Source organism: Dipodomys merriami, unplaced genomic scaffold (assembly GCF_024711535.1).
Source record: "Dipodomys merriami isolate MVZ:Mamm:240054 unplaced genomic scaffold, mDipMer1.0.p SCAF_57, whole genome shotgun sequence".
NCBI lineage: Eukaryota > Metazoa > Chordata > Mammalia > Rodentia > Heteromyidae > Dipodomys > Dipodomys merriami.
Genome location: NW_027206146.1, coordinates 4,409,267 through 4,431,964, shown reverse-complemented (window position 1 = coordinate 4,431,964; position 22,698 = coordinate 4,409,267). Strand labels below are relative to the sequence as shown.

General features: G+C 54.8%; 3 protein-coding genes, 2 long non-coding RNA genes and 3 other non-coding genes across 13 annotated transcripts; 2 read left to right on the top strand and 6 right to left on the bottom strand.

Moving 5' to 3' along the window:
- Nucleotides 1–2,375: 2,375 nt before the first annotated feature.
- LOC138812745 (uncharacterized) lies at nucleotides 2,376–2,829 on the bottom strand. Its single transcript, XR_011367635.1, has 3 exons — nucleotides 2,716–2,829; nucleotides 2,571–2,630; nucleotides 2,376–2,479 (listed from the first exon to the last, which is right to left on the bottom strand). It is a non-coding gene; the product is annotated as an uncharacterized lncRNA (long non-coding RNA).
- Nucleotides 2,830–4,483: 1,654 nt separating this feature from the next.
- Acp4 (acid phosphatase 4) lies at nucleotides 4,484–7,950 on the top strand. The gene is made up of 11 exons (XM_070000873.1): nucleotides 4,484–4,591; nucleotides 4,659–4,763; nucleotides 4,845–4,931; nucleotides 5,518–5,664; nucleotides 5,856–5,954; nucleotides 6,030–6,125; nucleotides 6,892–7,024; nucleotides 7,101–7,183; nucleotides 7,354–7,484; nucleotides 7,578–7,756; nucleotides 7,835–7,950. Exons 1-11 carry the CDS (start codon nucleotides 4,484–4,486, stop codon nucleotides 7,948–7,950), a joined length of 1,284 nt encoding a protein of 427 aa, XP_069856974.1.
- A 551-nt stretch (nucleotides 7,951–8,501) lies between these two features.
- Nucleotides 8,502–12,330, bottom strand: LOC138812746 (uncharacterized). The gene is made up of 6 exons (XR_011367636.1): nucleotides 12,246–12,330; nucleotides 11,682–11,808; nucleotides 11,080–11,161; nucleotides 10,679–10,721; nucleotides 9,795–9,830; nucleotides 8,502–9,055 (listed from the first exon to the last, which is right to left on the bottom strand). It is a non-coding gene; the product is annotated as an uncharacterized lncRNA (long non-coding RNA).
- Nucleotides 9,125–9,214, bottom strand: LOC138812942 (small nucleolar RNA SNORD88). The gene has a single exon (XR_011367657.1). It is a non-coding gene; the product is annotated as a small nucleolar RNA SNORD88 (small nucleolar RNA).
- Nucleotides 9,901–9,991, bottom strand: LOC138812943 (small nucleolar RNA SNORD88). The gene has a single exon (XR_011367658.1). It is a non-coding gene; the product is annotated as a small nucleolar RNA SNORD88 (small nucleolar RNA).
- LOC138812941 (small nucleolar RNA SNORD88) lies at nucleotides 10,790–10,882 on the bottom strand. The gene has a single exon (XR_011367656.1). It is a non-coding gene; the product is annotated as a small nucleolar RNA SNORD88 (small nucleolar RNA).
- A 2,544-nt stretch (nucleotides 12,331–14,874) lies between the features above and the next one.
- LOC138812529 (DNA-directed RNA polymerase II subunit RPB1-like) lies at nucleotides 14,875–19,184 on the bottom strand. 3 transcript variants are annotated; one of them, XM_070000469.1, is made up of 7 exons: nucleotides 18,857–19,184; nucleotides 18,177–18,542; nucleotides 17,728–18,038; nucleotides 16,683–16,957; nucleotides 16,314–16,460; nucleotides 15,433–15,523; nucleotides 14,875–15,093 (listed from the first exon to the last, which is right to left on the bottom strand). In XM_070000469.1, exons 1-7 carry the CDS (start codon nucleotides 18,959–18,961, stop codon nucleotides 14,940–14,942), a joined length of 1,449 nt encoding a protein of 482 aa, XP_069856570.1. In that variant the 5' UTR covers nucleotides 18,962–19,184; the 3' UTR covers nucleotides 14,875–14,939. The 3 variants fall into 3 exon arrangements, with proteins under 3 accessions (XP_069856570.1, XP_069856568.1, XP_069856569.1); XM_070000467.1 differs by having other exon boundaries at nucleotides 17,728–18,542; XM_070000468.1 differs by having other exon boundaries at nucleotides 14,940–15,093; nucleotides 15,433–15,564; nucleotides 17,728–18,542.
- Nucleotides 19,185–19,217: 33 nt separating this feature from the next.
- On the top strand, nucleotides 19,218–22,690 carry LOC138812743 (uncharacterized). Of its 4 annotated transcripts, none has more exons than XM_070000870.1 (5): nucleotides 19,218–19,267; nucleotides 20,248–20,457; nucleotides 20,821–20,877; nucleotides 21,413–21,541; nucleotides 21,674–22,690. In XM_070000870.1, the coding sequence occupies exons 1-5, from the start codon at nucleotides 19,240–19,242 to the stop codon at nucleotides 21,901–21,903; spliced, it is 654 nt and encodes a 217-aa protein (XP_069856971.1). In that variant the 5' UTR covers nucleotides 19,218–19,239; the 3' UTR covers nucleotides 21,904–22,690. The 4 variants fall into 4 exon arrangements, with proteins under 4 accessions (XP_069856971.1, XP_069856970.1, XP_069856973.1 ...); XM_070000869.1 differs by having other exon boundaries at nucleotides 20,731–20,877; XM_070000872.1 differs by having other exon boundaries at nucleotides 20,731–20,877; nucleotides 21,413–21,480; nucleotides 21,674–21,839.
- Nucleotides 22,691–22,698: the final 8 nt, after the last annotated feature.

The window sequence follows — 22,698 nt, the reverse complement described above, 5'->3', positions numbered from 1 at the left end:
GGACCTGGATGGGAAGCTAGGAGGGCAGCCATGGCCCAGGACCGGGCCGATGGGACCAGGGTCCCCGTGATTCCTGCGTGTATTAGGCCATTCTGGAGCTACAGAGGAGAGGAGTCCTGCTGCTTGTCAATTAGAACTGATCCCCTTTTTCACCATGCCCCCCCCCAACTCCTGGCCTCTGAGTAGCTGGGTTATAGTCACGCACCACAATTGGCTGTGTCTTGTCAGGGTTGGAAATCCACACGTCCCTTCTGTCTATCCCTGGCCTAAGAAACTACATTTGCCTTTCTTCATTTTAAAGCTGGCTAATTTTTATTTCATGTCCTGAATCTTTGATGTGATTGGGGAAAATCCATTTCCTTTTTCTTTTCTTTTTTGGTGGCGTGGGATTTCCAATGCAGAGCCTCACACTTGCTAGTTTGACACTTTTTTTTTCTTTTGTTGGTCATGGGACTTGAACTCTGGGCCTGGGCGCTGTCCCTCAGCTCTTCAGCTCAAGGTGAGCACTCCACCAATTGAGCCACAGTGCCACTTCTGGTTTTCTGGTGGCTCATCATGAACTTTCCTGCCAGGGCTGGCTTTGAATCGTAATCCTCAGATCTCAGCCTCCTGATTAGTTAGGATTCCAGGTATGAGCCACCAGCGCCTGGCCTTTTTTTTCTATATGATTTGGGGTTCTTGTCTGGCAGGACTGGCCTGGGCCAGTCTATATTGTCTATACAATCTATATTGTCTTATCTCTGCCTTACTCACAGCTGGGATTCTAGGCAAGGGCCTTCCTTGCTTGTTGATGGAGATGGTGGCCTCTGTAACTTTGTGCCCAGGCTGATCCTAGAGCCTCAGTCCTCCTGATCTCTGCCTCCTGAGTAGCTGGAATTACAGGAGTGAGCCACTATGCTAAACCTCTCTTAGGAAAAGGCATTGGAGTGCCCTCTTAACCTTGGCTGTACATTAGGGTCTCTGAGGGTAGTTTTCAACCTTAATGTACTGTACAGTGATGTTACAGCATCCCCAAGTCCAGTTTACTCATTAAAAAAAGGGGGGCTGGGAAGGTGGCTTAGTGGTAGAATGCTTGCCTTGCATGCATGAGGTCCTGGGTTTGATTCCTCAGCATCACATAAGCAAAAAGAAAAAAGCCGGAAGTGGCACTGTGGTTCAAGTGGTAGAGCGCTAGCCTTGAGCTGAAGAGCTGAGGGACAGCACCCAGGCCCAGAGTTCAGGGCCCATAACCGGACCCAAAAAAAAAGAAAAAGAAAAAAGAAAAAAAAGGAAACCCTGACAGGCAAGCCCACGCTGGGAAGGTAAGAGGAAGCCGCTGGATCCCCCCAGGACTTAGAAGCTGCACTGTGGTTTTGTGGAAATCAAGTTCCTTGGGCTGAGGTCAACCACAGCTGGGAACCACATGGGCCTGAGAAAATGGTCCGACTCCGCCCTCGTGTGGTGACTTGTGGAACCACACCCAGGACTCTTCAATACGTGATCCAATCAAACCAGACTGCGCTGAGCTGAAGTTGTGCTAAGAATAACAGATCTGTTTGTAATTGGGGGTTTCTAGTCCTTTCTCTGTAAAACCAGCATGCAGTCCATTCAGGAGCCATGTGATCACATAATTGGGTTAAGATGAAATTGCTCCTTTTCAGAGAAAGTAGGTGAACCTCAAGAAAAGGCTGGGGTGACTTCGTCAATGCATTCCCGGGATGACCTCAGGGAGTGGAAAGGGGAAGTAATGAAAGGGACTGTTCACAGGAAATAAAACAGAAACTGTCAGCAGACTGTCTTTGGAGGTTCTGGATATTTGTCTAGAGGAATGTCAAAAGTTGAACAAGAGTTTGCTAAGATTCTTTTTAAAAACTGGGGGGCGGGGAGTGGAAAGGTTGGGTGTGGTGGCATGCACCTGTAGTTCCAGTGGGAGGAGGCAGGAGGATCCAGGCCTTGTGTGAGAGACCCTCAGAAAAACTAAAGCAAAAAGGGCCGGAGACAAGGCTCACATGGTAGAGCACTTGCCTAGCGAGTGATGCCCTGTGTTCAAACCCCAGTTTCTTCCCCTTCCCCCAAGTAAAAGAGGGGTTGACACCAGAAATAGTGACAGATGTCACACAATCTGTGACTTTCCAGGGCTGCCAGGGAAGGATGTGCAGCTCTAATGGGAACAGGAAGGTTCAGACCCAGGTAGTGGGGTGAAGAGTAAGGCAGGCGGCTGAGGCTCGGTGGACGTCTGGCCTCTCCCTTCCTCCTGGCCTGCATTCCTGAAAGACTCTACCCATCAGGCCTGAGGAGCTTCCCTAATTACCCTCCCCTCTCAGATCCAGGGGTCCAGGCTCCAGCCCCCCCCATCCAAGGGTGCAGCCCCTCCCTCAGAGAGACGGAGCCAGGCATGCTGTGGCGTTGTGTTTATTTGGTCTCAGAGGCCGGGGGCATGGTCAGACGGGTGGGGGTCCTGCTCCAGGGCTGGGGAGCCGGGGTGTCTTCACTGCTGGGCCTGAGGAAGAAGAGCCACAGAGACAGAGAAAGGTGAGGGGACGGAAGGCGGAGGGGGGCAGGCTGGGCCCAACTGCCCTCCCCTCCCTCACCTTGTTGAAGAAGTAGATGGAGGCGATGATGGTCAACACTGCCATGGCCAGAGTCACATTCTGGGGGCGAGTTGAGAGGTCAGCACCCTTCCCCACCCTCCCCAGCCCTGATCCCCCTCCCCTCCCTCCTCTCCCCTCCGCTCACTTCCTGGAAGTTCATGGCCATCTACTCCTTCAAGCCACACACTCCTTGACCTCTGTCTTCCTTCCCAGGCCTCTGAGCCAGAGAGGGAAGAAGCCACTGGAACCAAGAGGGGGTTGTCGGGGAAACCAGAATGGTGGCCATGGAGACCAGAGAAGAGCATTCTGGGTATGAGGCAGGATAGATGGGACTAGGTAACAGGAGAATCAGAAAACACCTGGAAAGCCAGACACCTGCCACCCTAGTTACTCAGGAAGCTGAGATTTGGAGGGTCATGGTTCAGAGTCAGTCTGGTCTCCCTAAAATAACCAGCAAAAAAGCAGGTCTAGAGATAGGGTTCAAATAGTAAAGCAGCAGCCATGAGTGAAAAAGTTGAACAAGAGACCCTCAGGGTGCCCGTAGCTCACACCTGTAATTCCAGCTACCCAGGAGGCTGAGAGCTGAGGATCATGGTTTGAAGTCAGATTGGGCAGGAAAGTCCATGAGACTCATTTCTAATTAATAACCAAAAAGTCACAAATGGAGCTTTGGCTTAAGTGGTACAGCACCAGCTGTACTGCACCAGTCTTGAGCAAGAAAACTCAGGGACGGCACCCAGCCCCCTCCTCCAAATTCAAGCCCCCACAAAAAGAGGGAGAGAACTTGAGTTCAAATTTTGGTAATTGGGGCTGGGAAGGTGGCTCAGTGGTAGAGCGCTTGCCTTGCATGCATGAGGTCCTGGGTTCGATTCCTCAGTACCACATAAGCAAAAAAGAAAAAACTTGGAAGTGGCACTGTGGCTTAAGTGGTAGAGCGCTAGCCTTGAGCTGAAGAGCCGAGGGACAGCGTCCAGGCCCAGAGTTCAGGCCATATGACCAGACCAAACAAAAAACAAAAAACAAAAAACAAAACGGGGCTGGGAAGGTGGCTCAGTGGTAGAGCGCTTGCCTTGCATGCCTGAGGCCCTGGGTTCAATTCCTCAGCACCACATAAACAAAAACAAAAAAGCCAGAAGTGGCGCTGTGGCTCAAGTGGTAGAGCGCTAGCCTTGAGCTGAAGAGCTGAGGGACAGCGCCCAGGCCCAGAGTTCAGGCCCCATGACCGGACCCAAAAACAAACAAACAAACAAAAAACAAATTTTGGTAATTGTGCACGCACGCACATGCTCACACACACAAACAGTAAAACGCTGAGCTGGAGGTGTGGCTCAAGTGACAGCTGAAAGGGATCTAGGAGAGGGAGGATATGATCAGAGGATACTGCCAGTGACTTGTGCTTGGGAGGCTGGGAATGGGAGAATTGTGGTTTGAGGCCAGCCTTGGCAGATGTAAGACTCGCCTTTCTACCTATAGCTGGGCCAAGTGGCATATTCGTGTCATTCCAGCTATACCTCTATGACAGGAAGCCTAGAACCGACAGATCACAGTCTGGGTGTTTGACAGGCCCCGAGTGAGCTCCCATCTCAAAAAATAACCAAACCGAGAAGGGACAGAGGCAAGGCTTAAGTGGTAAAGCACCTGGCAAGCAAGTGCAAAGTCCTGAATTCAGCCCTAAAAAATAGAAAATCAAATAAAAGGAGAACAAGGCAGACGCCGGCGATGGTGGCAGGTGTCAACAGCTGCTCGGGCTTGGTGGAGATGAAATGGGTTAAGCCCGGGCTGCGGGGAGGCCCCGGGCGGTGCGGGGGGCATGCTGGGGCCTGCACTGGCTCGAGGGGGGCCCAGGCAGAGGCTAATGAGCAGGTGAGGCGGTGGCAGACTGCGGCTGAGCTCAGCGTCTGAGCTGTGCGGACATGGCCGGGCCAGGGTTTCGGGGCCACACCGGTGGACCGCTCCTGGTGCTGCTGCTTCTGCTCCCATCCCAGGCCCTGCCCGAGGGACCCCTGGTGTTCGTGGCTCTGGTGAGCTGCCCCTGCCCTGCCTGGCCCCTGCCTTTCCCCAGCCAGCCCTGACTCTGTCTGTCTCCAGGTGTTCCGCCATGGCGACCGCGCCCCGCTGGCTTCCTACCCCACAGACCCGCACAAGGAAGCCGTCTCCAGCCTGTGGCCCCGAGGCCTGGGCCAGCTGACCCGGGTGAGGAGCCAGCCGAGGAGCAGGAGTGGGGCAGGGGCAGGGGAGGGGAGGAGGGTCCACTGAGGCCTGCTGTGTCCCCAGGAGGGGATCCGCCAGCAGCTGGAGCTGGGCAGGTTCCTGAGGCGGCGCTACAAGGCCTTTCTGAGTCCGGAGTACCGACGGGAGGAGGTACTACCATGCCTCACCTTTGACCCCTGTGCCCGATGAGCATTTGCAGCTCTGGCCTTTGACCTCTGTCAACCCAACTGACCTCTGTTGAAACTGACCTCTGACCTCATCTCAACCTGAGCCACATTCCCCGAAGTTTTCTCTGCTGATGCGTTCACTCTCCTCAGTGCCAGCCTTCTTCCCTTCCTTCCTCTTCTGGTGGTCCTGGGGGGTGTCAAACAGGCTTCGTGCCCTGAGCCTGGTACTAACATCTGTCCTTTATGGAAGCTACCCTCCGTCTTCTGGCATCCTCTAATTCATTTTGGGATCAGTTCTTTCTCCTGACCTCAGGTGCCGATTCCTGAGGACAGTCTACCCAACCTCTGACCTCCAGTCCCCAACTCCTGTCCACCTGACCCCTGGTCTTGTCTCCCCCAACACTGCTAACATTGACATCTGACCCTTGGTCCCAACTTCCGACATTAAAGCCACCTTGAATTTTGACTTCCAATGACCCCTTCATGCCCTTCAGCCTATGGCAAGGTGAAGCTGAGGCTTCTGATTGGCAGCCTCCGCTGACCTCTGACCTCTGCTCTGCCTGTCCCAGGTGTACATCCGCAGCACCGACTTTGACCGCACGTTGGAGAGCGCGCAGGCCAACCTGGCGGGGTTGTTCCCCGAGGCCGCCCCGGGGAACCCCGAGGCCGACTGGAAGCCCATCCCGGTGCACACAGTGCCCGTCAGTGAGGACAAGGTCAGCAGCTGGACTGGGCAAAAGGGCCAGAGAAAGGGACAGGGATGAGATGGGAGGGACAGGGCAAGTCACCTGTGAGCCCCTGGCAGTCAATATTACTGCTCAGAGACTTAAGGGAGAACCAGGGCTGGATGATCTCTCCCCCTCCCCGCCCCATGCTGCTGGCCTCTCTGAGCCTCAGTTTCCCCCAGCTGCTGAGGTTTCCCATGCGTAGCTGTCCCCGATACCATGAGCTGCTGCGGGAGTCCACGGAGGCTGCAGAGTACCAGGAGGCTCTGGAGGGCTGGACGGTGAGTGGGGGGCCTACTGGAGAGGGGTGTTGGGATGGACTATCTGTCAGGGCTCACCCAGCTCTGTGCCCCCAGGACTTCCTGACTCGCCTGAGCAACTTCACGGGGCTGACACTGGTCGGAGAGCCCCTCCGCAAGGCGTGGAAAATTCTGGATACACTCATCTGCCAGGTGAGCCCCTGCTTCTCCCCTGCCAAGGGTCATTAGGTCTCCTCAGGCAAAGTGATTTAGCCTGCTGGGACTCAGTTTCCCGGCAGGGAAGGCCACAAGCCCCCCACATGTGGGTGTTTGCCACCCCGTATGCTGGCCACACCTCTGGGTTTGAGGTCAGGCCATGCAGTTCTTCCTGCAAGAAAAGCTCAGAAAGGCTGAGCAGCAGCTGACCTCAAAACCTAAAGAGTGGCTGGGAATGTGGTTCAGTGGTAGAGAGCTTGATAGCATGCATGAAACCCTGGGTTCCATTTTTCAGTACCACATGCACGGAAAAGGCTGGAAGCGGTGCTGTGGCTTAAGTGATAGAGTGCTAGCCTTGAGCAAAAGCAGCTCAGAGAGCTCAGAGGCAGTGCCCAGGCCCCAAGTTCAAGGCCCAGGACTGGCAAAAACAAAAAACCTAAAGAGGATGCTTTCATAGTTTGCTTATCCTTTTTTTTTTTTTTTTGGTGCGGATACTGGGATTGAATTTGGGAGCCTGGGTGCTATCCCTTAGCCTTTCCAATCAAGGCTGGTGCATGCTTTTTTGGTAGTTCACTAGAGATATGTCCCATGGATTTCCCTACCCAGGCTTGTTTTGAATGGGGACCCTCAGGCCTCAGCCTACTGAGCAGCCAGGATGACAGCTGTGCCCAGCCTCCCTGCCCTGTTCTTAAATTGCACAGCTGCTCAGCTCATCTGGGTGCTGCAGACCTTCCTAAAAGGCTGCGCCCCTCTCTTCCTGCAGCGGGCACACGGACTCACCCTTCCGGCATGGGCCTCCCCAGATGTCCTGCGGACACTGACACAGATCTCAGCTCTGGATATCGGGGCCCATGTGGGCCCACCCCGGGCAGCAGAGAAGGCCCAGCTGACAGGAGGTGAGGTGTGGACGGGGAGGCAGCCGCACCCTCCTGGGCACAGGGGCACGGTCTGAGCCCTCTGCTCTGCCCCCAGGGATCCTGCTCGATGCCATCCTCAGCAACTTCTCGCGGGCCCAGCGCCTGGGCCTGCCCCTCAAGATGGTGATGTATTCAGCTGTGAGTGCGCAGGGCAGAGGGAGGGGAAGCTAAGCCGAGGGTGGTGGCCCTGGAGGAAGCTCAGGGCCACAGCGCAGGAGCAGTGTGGAGGGACAGGACAGCCCCTCAGAGGGCCCAAGGAAGTTGGGAGCCCCTGGAAGAGCTGAGTTCAGCCCTCCGCATGCCTGCAGCACGACAGCACTATCCTGGCACTCCTGGGGGCCCTGGGACTTTATGATGGGAAGACCCCGCCGCCGCCCTATGCCGCCTGCTTGGCCTTTGAGTTCCGGAGGTGCCTCAGGGACCCAGAAGATGATGGAGGGTGAGACGCGGGCGGATAGGCGGGTGTCACAGCTTACCCCCTGATGGTAATCCATGGCAGGGGCAAATGCCACCATCTCCTCTCCCCTGGCAGGAACATCACGGTCTCCCTCTTCTACCGCAATGACACCACCCGCCCGCCGCTGCCCCTCAGCCTCCCTGGGTGCCCGGCGCCCTGCCCCCTGGGGCGTTTCCACCGGCTGACTGCGCCTGCGCGGCCTCCAGTGCAGGGGGCCCGCTGCCAAGGCTCCTCTGATCCTGCCACCCCCCCAGGTGACAGCCCCTTGCGCTTGGGTGGGAGTGGGGAACCCCCAAGCCCTGACACCAACTCCCATGTTCTTCCGGCAGCAGCCACGGCGGTACCCCTGCTGGCTGGAGCTGTGGCCGTGCTGGCAGTGCTCAGCCTGGGCCTTGGCCTCCTTGCTTGGAGGCCCAGCTGTCTGCGGGCTTTGGGGGGAGCAGTGTGAGTGGGGCAGTCCCTCCTCCCCAGCTGCCCCTGGACCCCAACAAGTGTGCTCATCTGCTGCTCTGGCTTGTCACTTACTGCGCGTGGGGAGGGAGGATAGGGTGGGGGTCCCTGCGGATGAGGCCATACTTGTTTATGGGTTGGGACATGCACACCTGCCTCCAGCCTTGTAGTGGCTGCACCCAGCATGGACAGCACTTAGTGCTACTGTGACTGTGGGGACCATGCCCCATCCTGGCAGGAGCACCACTCATGGAGGGGACAACTCTGGCCTGCCCAAAACCAAGGGGAGGACTCCACCACTGCTGGCCACTTGGGGAGCCCCACCCTGCTGTCGTGTGTTATTAATAATCACTTCCAAAGGGCCAGACACCACTTGAGCCTCCAACGTGGACCACTGTTGGGTGTTTTCTGGCTCTAGGAGGAGGCTGGGATTGTTTCTGGCTCCCACAAATCCTTTGGTGGGCAAGCCCAGGCGCACCCTGTCTGCCAGGCCCCGCTCAACACCCCAAGACCACAGCAGGACCAAGTCAAGACCCACAGCTCAAAGGGTGATGCACCTGCTATTTAATGGGCACCTCTGCAGTGCTGGTTACCCAGAATCCCTAAACCCACACCCAACTCATGCTGGGGCTCCTCAGGCACCCCAGGAAGCCCAGCCAAGCAAGCTTCCAAAGGGAAGGTACAAAGCAAAGCAGAGGGACAGTGGGCTGAGGACAAGGGAGGACTGGGACGGGGCCTCTCCTGAGCCAAAGTCACACAGGCTTAACAGCAGCATCCTGGCAGACCAGCAGGCTGACTCCTGAGGGTGCAGTTCTGAGTGGGCACTGCTGTGGGCAGCTGGATACCCCCTTCATGTTGGCCCAAGGAAGGAAGGAAGGGCAGCGCGGCACAGGAACGATTCCTTGCTGACGCCCAAGTGCAGTGTCTCGGTGGTAAATGAAGATGGTGCCTTGGCATGGACAGGCTCTGGGGGGTCAGCCAGCTCCAAGGTCACTGGGGCTCTGCTGGAAGGGCTGCACGGTGGCCAGCAGTTTGGTGCCCATGTGGATGGACATCCATGGCCCCAAGTTGCTTTAGGGCAGGATCAAGAGGTCCAGGAAGGGCTGTGTGAAGGAAGGGAGGTAATGGGAAAGTAGGAAGAGACCTACCCTACTTCTTGCCTCTCCTAAGTGGGACCCCTCAGACCTCTGGGTGTCAAAGTTCCCACAGGGCACCATGTCCTCAGGGTGGTCAGAGCCCAGTGCTGGACATCATGGGGGTCCCCAAGTGTAGCCCTGAGACCCTTACCCACCCCACAGCCCATGGCACACTGAGCCCACAGCATTTTCACTCTTTTTGGTTGGCTTTAAGAGACAAGGTCTCACAAGACCAGCCTTGAGCCCACCCCACCCCCTCCAGCCCAGCTTCAGGGCTATTACTGCAGGTAGGTGTCACCCCACTGGGGTTTATACAAGCATCATTACTGACTCCCATCCTTTTAAATTTTCTTCTATCTAGGTCATCGCGAAAGAAGGAAGTGGATTTTCCTGTCTAAACACTGAAACAGTCCAAGTCCCATTATTTCTATCACAACCTCTGTTTGAATGGAAAAATATTTAATATTCAGCTTCCAGAATACAGAAACATCTCAGAGAAACTGTGTGATGCTAGTTTATGTATGTTTGAGGTAATACAGGAAACAATGCTTTTGTGGCTGGCAATACATTCAAAGGAACTTACATTCCAATATGTAAGTTTCTGCAAACAGATGTAAGGTCTTGAAAACCAGGTAAACTTGAAGCAGAATAAGTGTTACTAAAGCCAATGTGACTCCCATCTTTTAAGAGCCCCAGCAGCTCTTACCTGGCAGGTTGTGGGGCCTGGCCCTCTGGAGCACACCTGTAGGCAGGAAGGAGAAGGGGGGGTAAGATGTTGGTGGGAGGCAGGAAAGCTCAGCATCCTGACTTTTCCCCTCCTCAGAGCCTGGGTGTCAAAGGTCCCAGGAAACATGATGTCCTCAGCCTGCCATCGGAGCCCAGTGCTGGACATCATAGGGGCCCCAGTGCTCTCCACAAATCTCAGAGCCACTTGTAGTCTTGAAGGACACAGGGCAGACAGGCACTCAAGAGATCTGGGAAGAAAATGGCAGCCGGTTTTCTTGACTCCTTGGGGGTAGCAAGGGACCAGCCCTCCAAGGTGGCTTTTCTGGAAGGTAGCAGTGAACTTTAGGAGAGGGAGAGCCATGAAGCAAGGTCTGGCCTATGTAGTGCACAGCCCCAACTCTGTCCCTGTCTTTTAAATTTTAAAGGCTAATGAAAATATCCTTGGTGGCTTTTGCCCATACCCCAGGCCTGGTCTCAGGCTGGGATGCCTGCCTTCTGCCAGAACCCTGCTGGGTAGATCTAGGGAGTTTATTTTCAGTCACTACTTTCTCTGCCCAAGTGGAAAGTTTCCCAGAGCTTGAAGACACATGCTCTAACAGGCACACGCCCACCGTATCATTTAGCTCTTTTCAACCATTTGCTAAACAATCTCCAGGGAAATCTTGCCACTTTGGCCTTGCACAAAGGTACAGCGTGACAGGAGGCAGTGCTGTTCTGTACATTGTTCAATGAGCATCTCCAAACCTATGCACAGCAGAGCTTAAGATCTGGACCCAGGCCCAACTGATTATGTCTCAGAAACACCTGCTGTGCAGTCACCCAAGTTTGACCTGATGGATGAGGGACTAGGGCAAGGATTCTCACCTTGAGTATGCAGATGATCTCTTGAAGCAGTTTCATGCCATATCTGTAACACAGGAAAGACTCAGTGAGGGTACTACACCAACAACCCATTGGTCCAGGAGAACATGACTGGGGCCCCTCAGACCCCCAGGTGTCAAAGGTCCTGGGGGGGGCACTATGTCCTCAGGGATGCTCAGAGCCCAGTGCTGGACATCATGGGAGCCCTGGTCCCTCTCTTTGCAGCCAGGTGAAGGCCAGCTGCCTTCAGGAAGGGGGAGCCAAACTAATAGAATATAGGAATGGATAAATGCAAAATCCTCAGCTGCCCCAGCTTTCCCAGTGTCATGGGTTCACTGGGAGTTCTCCAGGTTTGGACAGCCAAACCCACCACATAAACAAAACCCTGGTGCACCACACAGTACCTGCTAGTAACTGCCAACAGTTGAAGCTTTCATGATTAAGTTCCTTCCAACGAAACTCATGAGAATGGGTCAGCAGAAGCTTCTGGGAAAAAAAGGATATGGAAATCAGTCCTATCAAAGGCTACAAGGGCCCTGTCAAGGGATAGAAATTCCAAGCACAACTACCGGAAAATGCTACAACTGTTAGGACCTCAGGAGGGCGATGGTGATGGTAGCCCATACCAGCAATCCTGGCTAGATCTCGGGATCAGGGTTGAAAGCCAGCCGAGGCAGGAAAGTCCGTGAGCCTCTTCTCTCCAATTGTCCACCACAAAGCCGGAAGTGGCGCTGTGCCAGAGCGCTAGCCTTGAGCAAAATAGCTCAGCGAGCGCCCAGGCCCCTAGTTTAAGCCTCACCGCCGACAAATAAAAAAAAGGAAACCGGCGGGATAGAAACCTATCGTTTTTTTTTTTTTGGGTGCTTCTTGAAGTAAAGTCAGTTAGCTCTCTACCGGCCAGAGGATTTTTGTCCCTCAATATCGGATATCCCAGAAGGGTGTAAACCCAGACCTATTCTATAGGTGGAAATCGTTCTCCTACTCCTTTTCCCAGGTCTTTTCCTACCTGACTCACGAGACTCATGTCTCCCTAGGCGCTTGGTCTTCTGACTCTGCCGGGGCGGCAACCTCAGAACCTTTTCTTCTTCCATCCGTTTCAGTTCTGGGTCTAGGTCGCACAGAAATGCCTGCTTCTAGGACCGAAAGAGCGAAAAGGTTCGATCGTCTAGGGAGGCGGGCGACGTGCACACAAGGCGCAGGGTTCTCCCGAGCTGGCAGTCACCACGTGCCAGGCGCCACCTCCCTGCACAGGTCAAGATGGGGGAGCCGGGAGACTTGGGGGCGACACGCACAGCCCGCAGGGAAGCCTGGCTGGCCGAGAAGCGCCCCCCCCCCACCCCCGCACCACGAGGCAGGAGTCGCCAATCCTGCTTCCGCGTGGGGGACCCCCAGGCTCCACCCTGAGGGCGCTCGCTGAGGCCCTGAAGGACCCCGACACCGTCCGTTCGGCATAGGGTTTCTCTGTGCAGCCACGGACGCGGGAACCTCTTGCCAAGTGAATCTCCTATCCCCAAATTGCCCCTCAAAAAAAAACGAATGCGTTAAGACGACCCAAAACGGCCACACTCACCAAGCTTTCCTCTCCGAAAAGGCGCAGAGAGGGCCCCAAGACCTCTTTATATAGTACCCGCCAACCATCAGGCTCCGCCCCTAGCTGTCCGACGTATTCGCCTGTATCAGAACCGCGCTTTGACGTTGGGCAAAAGAAAGAATGCGCGTTTCTCTGGGATATTCTTAAGAAGGATAGACAAAACTTGTTTCTAAATGAGGCTACAAGTGAGTAATAACATATCTGGAACGCTTGTCTATCAGGCGTATCAGGCAATTTCCAGGCCGCGCTTAATGAGGACCGAGGAGAGAGAGTGAGGGCGGGACCAGGGTGAGAGCTTCCGCGCCGGAGGCGGGGCCAAGATAGAAAGACCCAAACAGAGATCCAGCCGCAGTGAGGGGGCGGGGCCATGAGAGATTGACAGAGACTGTCCGGGGTAGGCACCGCGTGGCGGAGTTACAGACTGAGCATGCGCTGTGAGAGGCCGCTCGCCTCTGCGTCTGTGGGGCTGTGCTGGGAGAGCTGCCTGGTCTCAGAACCCTGTGTCTGGGAGGAGGCTGGAGCCTGGACCCCCTCGGGTCTGAGGAAGAAGGCTTGGGTCTGGATTCCTGGCTCTGAGGGAGGAAGCTGGGGCCTGAGTGGGGAGTCTGGGTCTTAGGGCTTTGTGTCCACCCTGGGTTTTGATGACTTAAAAGTCAGGGCTTCTGGCTTCTTGGTACTGTTGGAGATCTGAGAACTATCTTTCAACGGTTAGGTTTTCCAAATTAAACAGAAACTTTTCTACTGTAATTCACCTGCGGTCACCAAGCTGTGTCACACTTTTGATTGCTAAGGACACATTAGGGGAAATACAATTTTTTTTGTTTGTCTCACCCTGTGTCAGTGTATAAGCAATCCATTTATTCATTAATCAAAGAGTGCCTACTTTGTTTAGCTCATGCCTGGGTCATTTGGGTTCTTTTCTTCCTGTTAGTGGGGATATTCCTTGCATGAACCCAGTAGTCTGAGGGGAAAGGAAAAAAAAGGCCTAGATTTTTTTTTTCTCGTAAGGACAACAGACATTCCATCACTGGCTCCTATTGTACTTCCAAGGAAAGGCAATGCATGGTCTGACCAAGGCCCACCACGCCTCTACTGATGTCTGTTTTTCTCTGCCTTGGCTTTCTTTCTGTTTCTGGAACCCATTAGTGTCTGTGTGCTTCAGCACCTTTGCGCGTCCTGTGTTCTCCTCAGAACTCTTCTCCCAAACCATGTGGCTCTATTCTGTCCATCAGATCATCTGACTATAATAGAGCCCTCTTATTCAGCCCTCTTATTTTTATTTCATTGTTTATGGACATCATTTTCTGCTTCTGCTGAAACAATTGCTCCAGCATCTGGCACATAGTTGTGGCTCCACTTATATTTAAAAATGAACAAAAGGGGCTGGGAATGTGGCTTAGTGGTAGAGTGCTTGCCTAGCATGCATGAAACTCTGGGTTCGATTCCTCAGTACCACATAAATAGATGTCAGAAGTGGCTCAGTGGCTCCAGCGGTAGAGTGCTAGCTCTAGCAAAAGAAGCTTAGGGACAGTGCTCAGGCCCTGAGTTCAAGTCCCAGGACTGGCAAAAGAAAAAAAAAAGAACAGCCTTTTGCTGGAGAGAAGAGCAAGGATTAGTATGAGCAATACTGCTAACTTTCATACTGTAGGACAGGCATTTGGGTTAAACAGTGTAGATTAAAATACCACCATCACTCATTTCACAGATGAGGGAACTGGGACGCTATGGGTCACAAGGCAGGCAGTGGCAGAGCTGAGACTCCAAGCGTGGCAGCTTTAACCACAGTGAGAAGGAGACGGAGGGGTGCCCTCAGCCAAGGCCCTTTGGGGGGACCTGGGCAATGACAGAATTTTGTAACTGAGTTTTAACATCATCCTGTTAACAAGGGGCTGTTAGCTTCAAACCGTATTCAAAAAGCTGCTGCACATGTTGGGAGTAGTGGCTCATGCCTATAATCTCAGCTACTTAGGAGGTAGAGATGTGAGGATCTTGGTTTGAGGCCAGCCTGGGCAAGAATATTATTTTGTAAAACAAAAAACTGGAAGTGGTGTGTATGATGTTTTATCCCTGTAATTCTAGTTACTTGGGTGGCTGGGTCTTAATCTAAAGATGGGACCATTTGAAAAAAAAAAAAAGCTTTGACGCTGAAAATGAAAAAAGGCTAGAGTGTGGCTCATGTGGTAGAGTCCTTGCCTAGCAAGCTCAGTGCTCTGAGTTCAACACCTGTAATGTAAGGAAAAAGCTGTTTCTCACAGACCTGGGAGAAGAAAGATGAGGTGAGGATTGGGTGCTGGTGAGGGTGAAGGTAGCGGGAGGCGTGGGGAGAATCTTCCCAGGAGTGGTGAGTTATTGTGGACTCACAAAGCTAAGAGGTTGAAGACCAGGCATGGGAGAGAATGAGTGATTCATCAGACACTGTACCCTTTGTGTGCCAGGCACCAAGGCCCCTTTCTCTTGGCTGCTGTGTATCTTGGTCCTTCATGTCTGAGTCCCTTCCCTCTCTCTACCCAAGGATGGCCACAAGAGGAAGGGCAGTTCCACAGAAGGCTTCAAGGCGCAGAGCTAAACTAAATACATTCTGAGCAGAAAATACTGGTTATTTAAAAATACAAGTTATTAATTTATGTTGGTAAGGGATGGTAGGGGCTCCTGAAAAAAAACATAGGAGACTTGTCAAGGGTGGGGGATATGAAGCAGGCCTGTCAGGTGTTCAACGAGGAGCCACGAGAGCTGTCCGGCAGTGGGGTTCATCCCATGGCCTAAGTCCAGATTGCCTGAATTGCCAGGATGGACCAGAAATTGATGTAATTCAGATAGGAGAAGAAACCTGGGAGAGCAAAAGGGAAGAGAGACAGACAGACAGAGGACAGATGGTTCACTAGCCCAATCCCATGGGCACTACGCTGTGTCTTAACCCCATGATTTGTCCCCTAACCTGTCCCCTGATCATGCCCTTAAACCCCAACCTGACTCCACCCCCTGCCCTCTTCCTAACTCACTTCTGGTGTCAAACCCTGGCCCATCCTTACATCCAGCCTCATGTGTGTTCCCAACCCTTTTTCCCATGTCAGTCTCATCCTACCCGGCCCTGGATTTCTCTTCTTCCCCACACAACACCTATCTCTATTCCTGAACCATAACAGCCTGCCCCCAACCCAGCACAGACCGGTGATGAAGAAGAGGAAGATGCCTGTCCAAGCCAAGTAGAAGCTGATCCCCAGAGTGTAGGTCATGCCTTCCTGCATATACTTGTTGGCCTGTAGTAGGTAGAACAGGACAGCCAGTACGATGCTGGTCCCTGTGTGAGCACAGAGGTGAGAGTACAGAGGGTGGGAGGCCAGGGATGGGATGTGTGAGAACCCTTGCTCAGAGTTGTATGCCCCCCGGCTCTTGTTCATTGCTTCTCTAGTTGACTAACTTCCGGACCCCCCTTTTTTTCTTATTTTCTTTTTTTTTTTTGTCGTTCGTGGGGCTTGAACTCTGGGCCTGGGCGCTGTCCCTCAGCTCTTCAGCTCAAGGCGAGCGCTCTACCACTTGACCTACAGTACCACTTACGGTTTTCTGGTGGTTTATTGGAGATAGGAGTCTCACGGTCTTTCCTGCCCGGGCTGGCTTTGAACCTGGATCCTCAGATCTCAGCCTCCTGAGTATCTAGGATTACAGGCATGAGCCACCAGCGCCCGGCCCCCCTTTTTTTCTTAAAGTACATCTCCACATGGTAGGAAGCTTTACCCCTCATCCTACTGAACAGAAAACTGGCTCAGAGAGATGGTGATTGCTGTGGGTGGATGGGATTGGGGATGAGGTTGGCGGCTGGGCAGAGGTTGGGAGCTGAAACTGTGCTGGGGATGGCCTGGGGGAGCACGTAGATGTTTTATGACTGGGAAAGAGCTCAGAGTTGGGAATAGATGGGGAGGAATTGGAGAGCGAGGTCTACAGGGTGATGGAGCTGGAGCTGGACTGGGGTTGACATTCTCAGATGGCCGGGTTGGAAACAAGTGAAGAAGAACAAGTTGGGTTCCCAGGGGCAGGATCTTGGCACTGCACCTGACATGATGCTGCAGATGAAGAGGAAAAAATCCAGCATGGGCAGGTTGGAGCTGGTGAAGAAGATGGTGCTGATGAGGCCCACAAACAGACAGAAGCAGGTGATGCTGGATATAACTAGGAAGGCCCAGGCAAGGTCCAGCAGGTCTGAGGAAGGGAAGATATCAAGAACACTAAGGCTGTCTTTAAGGCTTTGGGCATGAAGGGGGTGGGGTGTCACCCCTCCTTCCCCCTATCCCATGAAAAGGGTTCTCCTTTAAGAAAATGGAAATTGACATATGCAACCTGCCAGGTGAGGGTCACCCTAGAGCTGGGTTGGCCACCCCAGGGAAGGAGGGAGACACCAGTCCATGCCAGAGCAGGCCTTACATGCATTCTGGTCATATTCATGCATGCAGGAGATGTCTGGACATCGCACAAAGAGGATGGTGTCGATGGCGATGGTTGGGGGTCTCGAGGGACCCCCAGGGGGCATCAGTGGCACCTGGAAGTGGACCCAGGGCTGGCCCAGTGAGATGATTCCGATGATCAGCATGCCAGCCAGAGTCAGCACCAGGCTCAGCTGGCGGCTGATCTTCCTGGCCTCATGAAGCAGCCTCCAGCCTATGGGCAGCAGTGACTGGCGACTGTACTTTCCCCGATACCTGCACAGATCACATGCCAGCCACCAGCATCAGTGCTGGCCCACCTGCCCTGCCCAGCCACCAGACCATCAGCATTGACCCACCTGCCCTGTCTGTCCGGTCCACCCTCTCTCAGAGTTACCTTACACCTGCAACAGCCAGCCATGATGTCTGGTTTCTAATCCAGCAGATTATGTCCTTCTAGTCCTTAACTCTGAGTGTGTGTGTGTGTGTGTGTGTGTGTGTGTGTGTGTGTGTGTGTGTGTGTGTGTGTGTGTGTGTGTGTCCTGGGGCTTTACTTTTTGCTCAAGGCTAGTACTCTACCACTTGAGCCACAGCTCACTTCTGACTTTTTTTGGTGTTTCATTAGAGAGAAGAGTCTCACATAGCCAGGTGCCGGTAGCTCACACCTGTAATCCTAGCTACTCAGGAAGCTGAGATCTGAGGATCGTGGTTCAAAGCCAGCCTAGCAGGAAAAGCCAAGAGACTCTTATCTCCAATAAACCACTCAACAAACCATAAGTGGTGCTGTGGCTCAATGGGTAGAGCACTTGCCTTGAGCTGAAGAGGGACAGTGCCCAGGTCCAGAGTTCAAGCCCCATGACCAACAAAAGAGTCTCAGAGACTTCCCCACCTGGGGCTGGCTTTGAACCGAGAACCTCAGTTTCCTGAGTAGCTAGGATGACAGGTGTGAGCCACAGGCACCCAGCAAGTCCCCAACCTTTGACTGCTGTTCCTCCCGTAGTACTGGAGTTCAGATCTTGGCAGCTCAGCTGGGCATGCCCTCTTACCCGCTATACGCGATTCCTGTGGAACGCCTTGCCAAGTACTGTGTGGTGCTGTTCGGGGCGACTGGGTCACGTTGGTAGCTGTGGTCTTCTTTTGAGGTCGCATCAGAGTCCCAGGCAAGTGACTCCATGCTTTGGATAGTCCCACTCTGGCTGATTGTTGAGGGGATGTTGTCCTGGGGCCAGGTCTGTTTGCCAGCGAGGTTGACCTTTTTGTTTTTTGGTGGCACTTGGCTGGGTGGTGCTTGGGTACTTGCTGGCCCGGAGGAGGACTTGAATTGGACATTGTTCAGGGGGTAAGTGCTTTGATGATCCTGTAACACCGAAGGTGGGTCTCGGGCACTGACCCAGCGGTTGTAGGTGACAGGTGGTGTGTCTTGGATGCTGGCTTGGTGACTGTGGAAAATGGGTGAGGTGTCTTGGATATTGGGCTGGGATGGGAGGAAGCTTACTGGTGGCTCCTGGATGCTGACCCGGCGGCGGCTGGGGGCCAGTGGGGAATCCTGGAGACTGAACCTGTGGTAGCTGGAGGCTGGCGAGGGCTCCTGGATGCTGACCCGGCGGCGGCTGGGGGCTGGTGGGGAATCCTGGAAACTGAATTTGTAGTAGCTGGAGGGTGGCGAGGGCTCCTGGATGCTCACCCGGCGGCGGCCCAGGGCCGATGGGGAATCCTGGAGACTCACTGGCCGGCTGAGAATGCTGGGCAGGGGCTCCTGGATGCTCACCCGGCGGTGGCTGTGGGCTGATGAATGCTCTTGGCTGCTCACGCGCCGGCTGAGGATACTTTGCAGGGGCTCCTGGGCGCTCACCTGCTGACTCTGGACAGAGGGTGAAGAGTCTTGGGTGCTGTTAGCACTGTCCCCCCCCACCAGTCCTCAGCTCCAAAAAGACCTGAGCTCCTCCTTGCACTAGAGCTCCCACCATAGAGCTGGCCACTCCCATTCTCGGCCCAGACCTACCTGCACACCGACCTCAGAGCTACCTACCTGGATAAGGGCAGATGCCATATTTGCTCCCTCTCCTGGGGGAGACATGGCCCCGCTCATAAACCTTATAATAATCTTCCCCCTGTGCCTGCCTGCCCCCACGTGGTCCCCTGGGATGGTCGCGATGGATCTTAACAGGTACTAACCTGGGGGTTATAAGTACTTGGCGGAAAGCCTGGGGTCTCAGCTTGGGTGGTGCTGGGAGGGGCTGGCTGAGGTCTCTGGGGGTCAGATGGGGCTTCCTGGGACATGGGGAAGGTCAGGGCAGGGGCAGGGCTCTGGTGGATTCAGCTAGCCAACGGCCTCAATTTCTCTTCCTGGGCACTGCCACGGCTACCCAGAAGCCTGTGGGTTTCTCTCCAGGGTTCAGGCTCCATCTGTTGGCATTCCCTTTCTCTGCCTTGGTATATGTTTCCAAGTTTCTCCTGCTGTCCACAGGCAGGGCTCAGGGATTCAATCCGGCCTGCAGCTGGGGGCAGGGTAGGTTCTATGACAGTTATAGGGGTTCCAGGGTGGTGGGACGTTGGTCATGGCCTCACGCTCCACGCTGGCCTTTTGTGAGTGACCTGAGGTCTGGGGCTGGGCTGGTGGTGTTGTGGGGGGGGGAGGGGAGGGGACTCAGTGTAAGGTCTGGGCCATGGGGGAGGGGTTGTATTGGATGAGCGAGGAGCCAGGCCTGGGCAGCACATCTGAAATGAATTCTACCTGTTTCTAGAGAGCCCGAGATCTGAAACTAGATCTTGTTCTTCCCACTGGCATCTCCCTTCACCTCCTCCTGCCTCTTCAGGATCCATTTACTCCTTTTAGTCCTTCAGTTCATTGTCTCTCCTGCTCCCCTGTTTTCCTTCCTCTGTTTTATCTTCTTTCACTTCTTTTGGGGTCTCAGAGAAGCCATGGCCCTCAGTTTGGTGTGGCAGAAGACTGGCAGAGGCGTTAATCAGTTGTCTGTGCTGGGCTGGTGTGTGTGTGTGAGGGGCGCAGCTGGCATTTGCTCCAGGCTGCCTGCCTGGGAGCTGGGTGGGGGTCTGGGAGGAAGGCTGGGGCTTCTGGAGAAGGTGGAGAAACAATGATATTGGCCTGGAAACCTCCTGGATGGGTAGGGAGGAGCTGGGCCAAAGCAGGAGATGAGTGTTGGAGGCAGGGAGCAGCCACTGAGGGGGTGAGGCCCTGGGAGTGAGGGAACCCCTGGGAAGTTGGTGGGTTTGGAGGTGAGAGAGAGCAAATAGAAAGCAGCAGTGGCAAGGTGGATAGGGTCACAAGTGTGTGGCACTCTGTATCTCATGGTGTCATGGCTGCAGAGATGGGGAACATGGACGGGAGAAGAGGGGTAGAGGCACAAAATGAGTCCCTTTGAGCTTCGTGTGGGGCTCGCTTTGGAAGGAGGCAGGGAATGCGGTAGGAGCAGTTGGGGGTGGGAAGGAGGTGATGGGAGTGAGGGTGTAGAAGATGATGGAGATGGAATAAAACATGAAGAAAAGGAAGAATGATCCAGTCTTCCCTCCAACAACAATAACAACAAAACTCTGCAATTTCCCAGCGGAACAAGTGGAGTACCTGATTTCCTGGGAGGAGGACCGAAAGTTCATCCTTCGAGGCTGGTGCTTCATCTTCATCATCCTGGCCACCCTGTTGATGTTCAGTGTGGGAGATGGGCGGATGGCCTACCTGCAGGGCCCCTACACTGGCTACCTGGGCTTCTGGACCAACTGCAGGAGGCACAGGTGTGCCAACGTGGGCCAAGTCACAGGTCAGTGTCCCCTCTGGCCCTGCTGAGGATGGAGGGCTCCCAGCAGTCTCTCTGGGGGAGGGTCTGGGGTGACTTTCTGAGTGAGAGTAAAGTTATGTTGGAGTTTCTAGGGGGTGACTGGTTGATACGAGGCTAGGGGATGTTGAGCGTGACTGTGGCTAGACTTTGGGGGTGGGAGTGTCTGAGGGACTGCTCGCAGTGGCCGTGGGCATGATGTGGGGGCATGGCATTGACTGCTGGGGCTGACCACAGTATGTGTTGCCACTTCCCTAGTTCTCATTCACATGAGTAAGGGCTTCATGTTGCTGGCCCTGGGCCTGTGCTTCTTGCTCCTCCCCATCATCATCTTCTCCTTCCGCCCAGTCTTCCGCCGCCTGGTCAAGATCGACTTTGTCTTCAGCTCCCTGAGCATTAGCATTGGTAAGTTTGGCTTGGGAGGGGGCCACCTCGGGGAAGGCCCTGCCCCCCACCCCTCCCAGATCCCCTTTCTGTGTTGAGGTGTGGCTGAACTTACTGCTCTGAAATCTGCCGGTCTTGCAAAAGCCTCTCAGGTGCATTCTCTCTCTTTCTCTCTCTCTCTCTTTTTCTCTCGTCTCTGTCTCTCTCTGTGTCTCTGTCTCTGTCTCTGTCTCTCTCTCTTGCTCTCTTTCTCTCTCTCTCTTTCTGTGGGCATCTCCTTCTTGTTTAGGCTCTGTTGTGTGATGACTTTCTCCTACTGGTTGTTTCTTTCCCCTCCCCCCTTCTTTTCTCTCCCAGTGTCTGGTGTGTGTGTGTGTGTGTGTGTGTGTGTGTGTGTGTGTGTGTGTGTGTGTGTGTGTGTGTGTATGTGGCTGTGTGTCTGTCTGTCTGCTTGTCACAGATGGTGGGAGGGGATGTCTCTGTCCCCCTCCTCCTCCTGGGAGAACTAGGGTCACTGTCCAGCCTCCTGTCTGTCTCTGGCCCCACCCCAGTGCAGGGCTCCTGATTCTCCTCAGTCTGACGCTCTTTGTGGTTGACTGCCAGAGCCTGCACCCCAGGCCACAGGTATCCTACCTGGTGACCTTCTACCTCTGCTTGTGCTCCAGTGGCTTGATGCTGTGGGCCGGTGAGGGCCAGGCCTGGGAAGGAAGGGTGGGGCCTTGGTCGGAGCTGGGGGCAGAGCCCAGGGAAAGAGGCAGGGATGGGTGGGCCTAGATTGGGGTTGGTAGTCCAGCTCCCACGTGCACTCCTCCCGCAGGAGGCCTGTCTTACCTTAACCAAGTGGGCTTGTGGAGCCGGAGGATGCCCACCATGGAGCGGAGAATGAGCTATCGTCGCTGGGCCTTTCAGCAGGGTGCCGTGGGGCGCCTGTCCCAGCAGCAAGATTCAGACCCTGAGCAGACTGAGGATAGTTCATTCTCTGACCAGGGTGACACTCAAGACCCTACCACGAAGAACTCCTCAGCAATTCAGAACACTGAGCTATAACCAGGCCAGGGGCTGGCCTGCCCCTTCACCAAGGCCACTGATATCCCCAACCCCTCTCTGGAGGCCCTGAGAACAGGCCGCACCCTCTGAAGACCACTGTGGCCAACCTCACCACCAGCATTAGGGCCCACACTTTGCCATCCTGTCTCTGCCCACTGAGTCCCCACTCCCCAATCCGGAGGTCTGACACCCCTCTTGGGGTCTGCAGCCTGGACAGTGTGCATAGTTGTAGCCCGGTCCCTATGCTAGCTATGGCAGGACACACATGGCACCCCCACCCCCTTGCCCCTTGCTCCTCCCCCCCCAACTCATGTCCAGCTAGACCTGGCCCTTGGTGTCAGTCCTGCGAGACCACACCCACACACATTACCAGGCAATGCCCACTCAGACCACTACTAGCCAGGCCCCTCCCACCTTCAAGCACTCATGCCACGCCCACACGCCTAGCCCTGTCCCTGTCCCAGCTCAGGCCACGCCCCAAGCTCCCATCCCTTCCTCTGTCCCTGGCATTCTGCAGGGTCCATCTAGGGAGCAGGCCCCTCCCTGGGGGCGTGGCTTGCCGTCAACCCTCTGCCCCCTTCCTGACCTCCCCCACCGAGCTGGGTGCCCTGCGGCTCCTCGGTGCCCCTGCCCTCACAGGGGTCAGCCCAGCGCCCCATGGGCGTCCCCAACTTTGCCCGAGGGTCCCAGCCTTGGTTGCCCCTTTGGTCGTCCACATCGGCACAGCCCCGTGCCAGGGCAGACTGGGATCCGCTGGATGGGCCGGGGGCTGAAAGCCAGATAAAGATAGGAGAC

Excerpts from the sequence above, each read along its gene's own strand:
- Acp4 (XM_070000873.1), top strand. The coding sequence starts at position 4,484 with ATGGCCGGGCCAGGGTTTCGGGGCCACACCGGTGGACCGCTCCTGGTG. Across the intron at positions 4,592-4,658 it reads CCCTGGTGTTCGTGGCTCTG|GTGTTCCGCCATGGCGACCG; the intron begins GTGAGCTGCCCC and ends GTCTGTCTCCAG. Across the intron at positions 4,764-4,844 it reads GCCTGGGCCAGCTGACCCGG|GAGGGGATCCGCCAGCAGCT; the intron begins GTGAGGAGCCAG and ends CTGTGTCCCCAG.
- LOC138812529 (XM_070000467.1), bottom strand. The coding sequence starts at position 18,961 with ATGTCCCAGGAAGCCCCATCTGACCCCCAGAGACCTCAGCCAGCCCCT. Across the intron at positions 16,958-17,727 it reads ACAGGAATCGCGTATAGCGG|GTATCGGGGAAAGTACAGTC; the intron begins GTAAGAGGGCAT and ends TGATCTGTGCAG. Across the intron at positions 16,461-16,682 it reads TGAATATGACCAGAATGCAT|ACCTGCTGGACCTTGCCTGG; the intron begins GTAAGGCCTGCT and ends TCCCTTCCTCAG.
- LOC138812743 (XM_070000869.1), top strand. The coding sequence starts at position 19,240 with ATGGCCTCACGCTCCACGCTGGCCTTTT. Across the intron at positions 19,268-20,247 it reads ACGCTCCACGCTGGCCTTTT|CGGAACAAGTGGAGTACCTG; the intron begins GTGAGTGACCTG and ends GCAATTTCCCAG. Across the intron at positions 20,878-21,412 it reads CTCCCTGAGCATTAGCATTG|GGCTCCTGATTCTCCTCAGT; the intron begins GTAAGTTTGGCT and ends ACCCCAGTGCAG.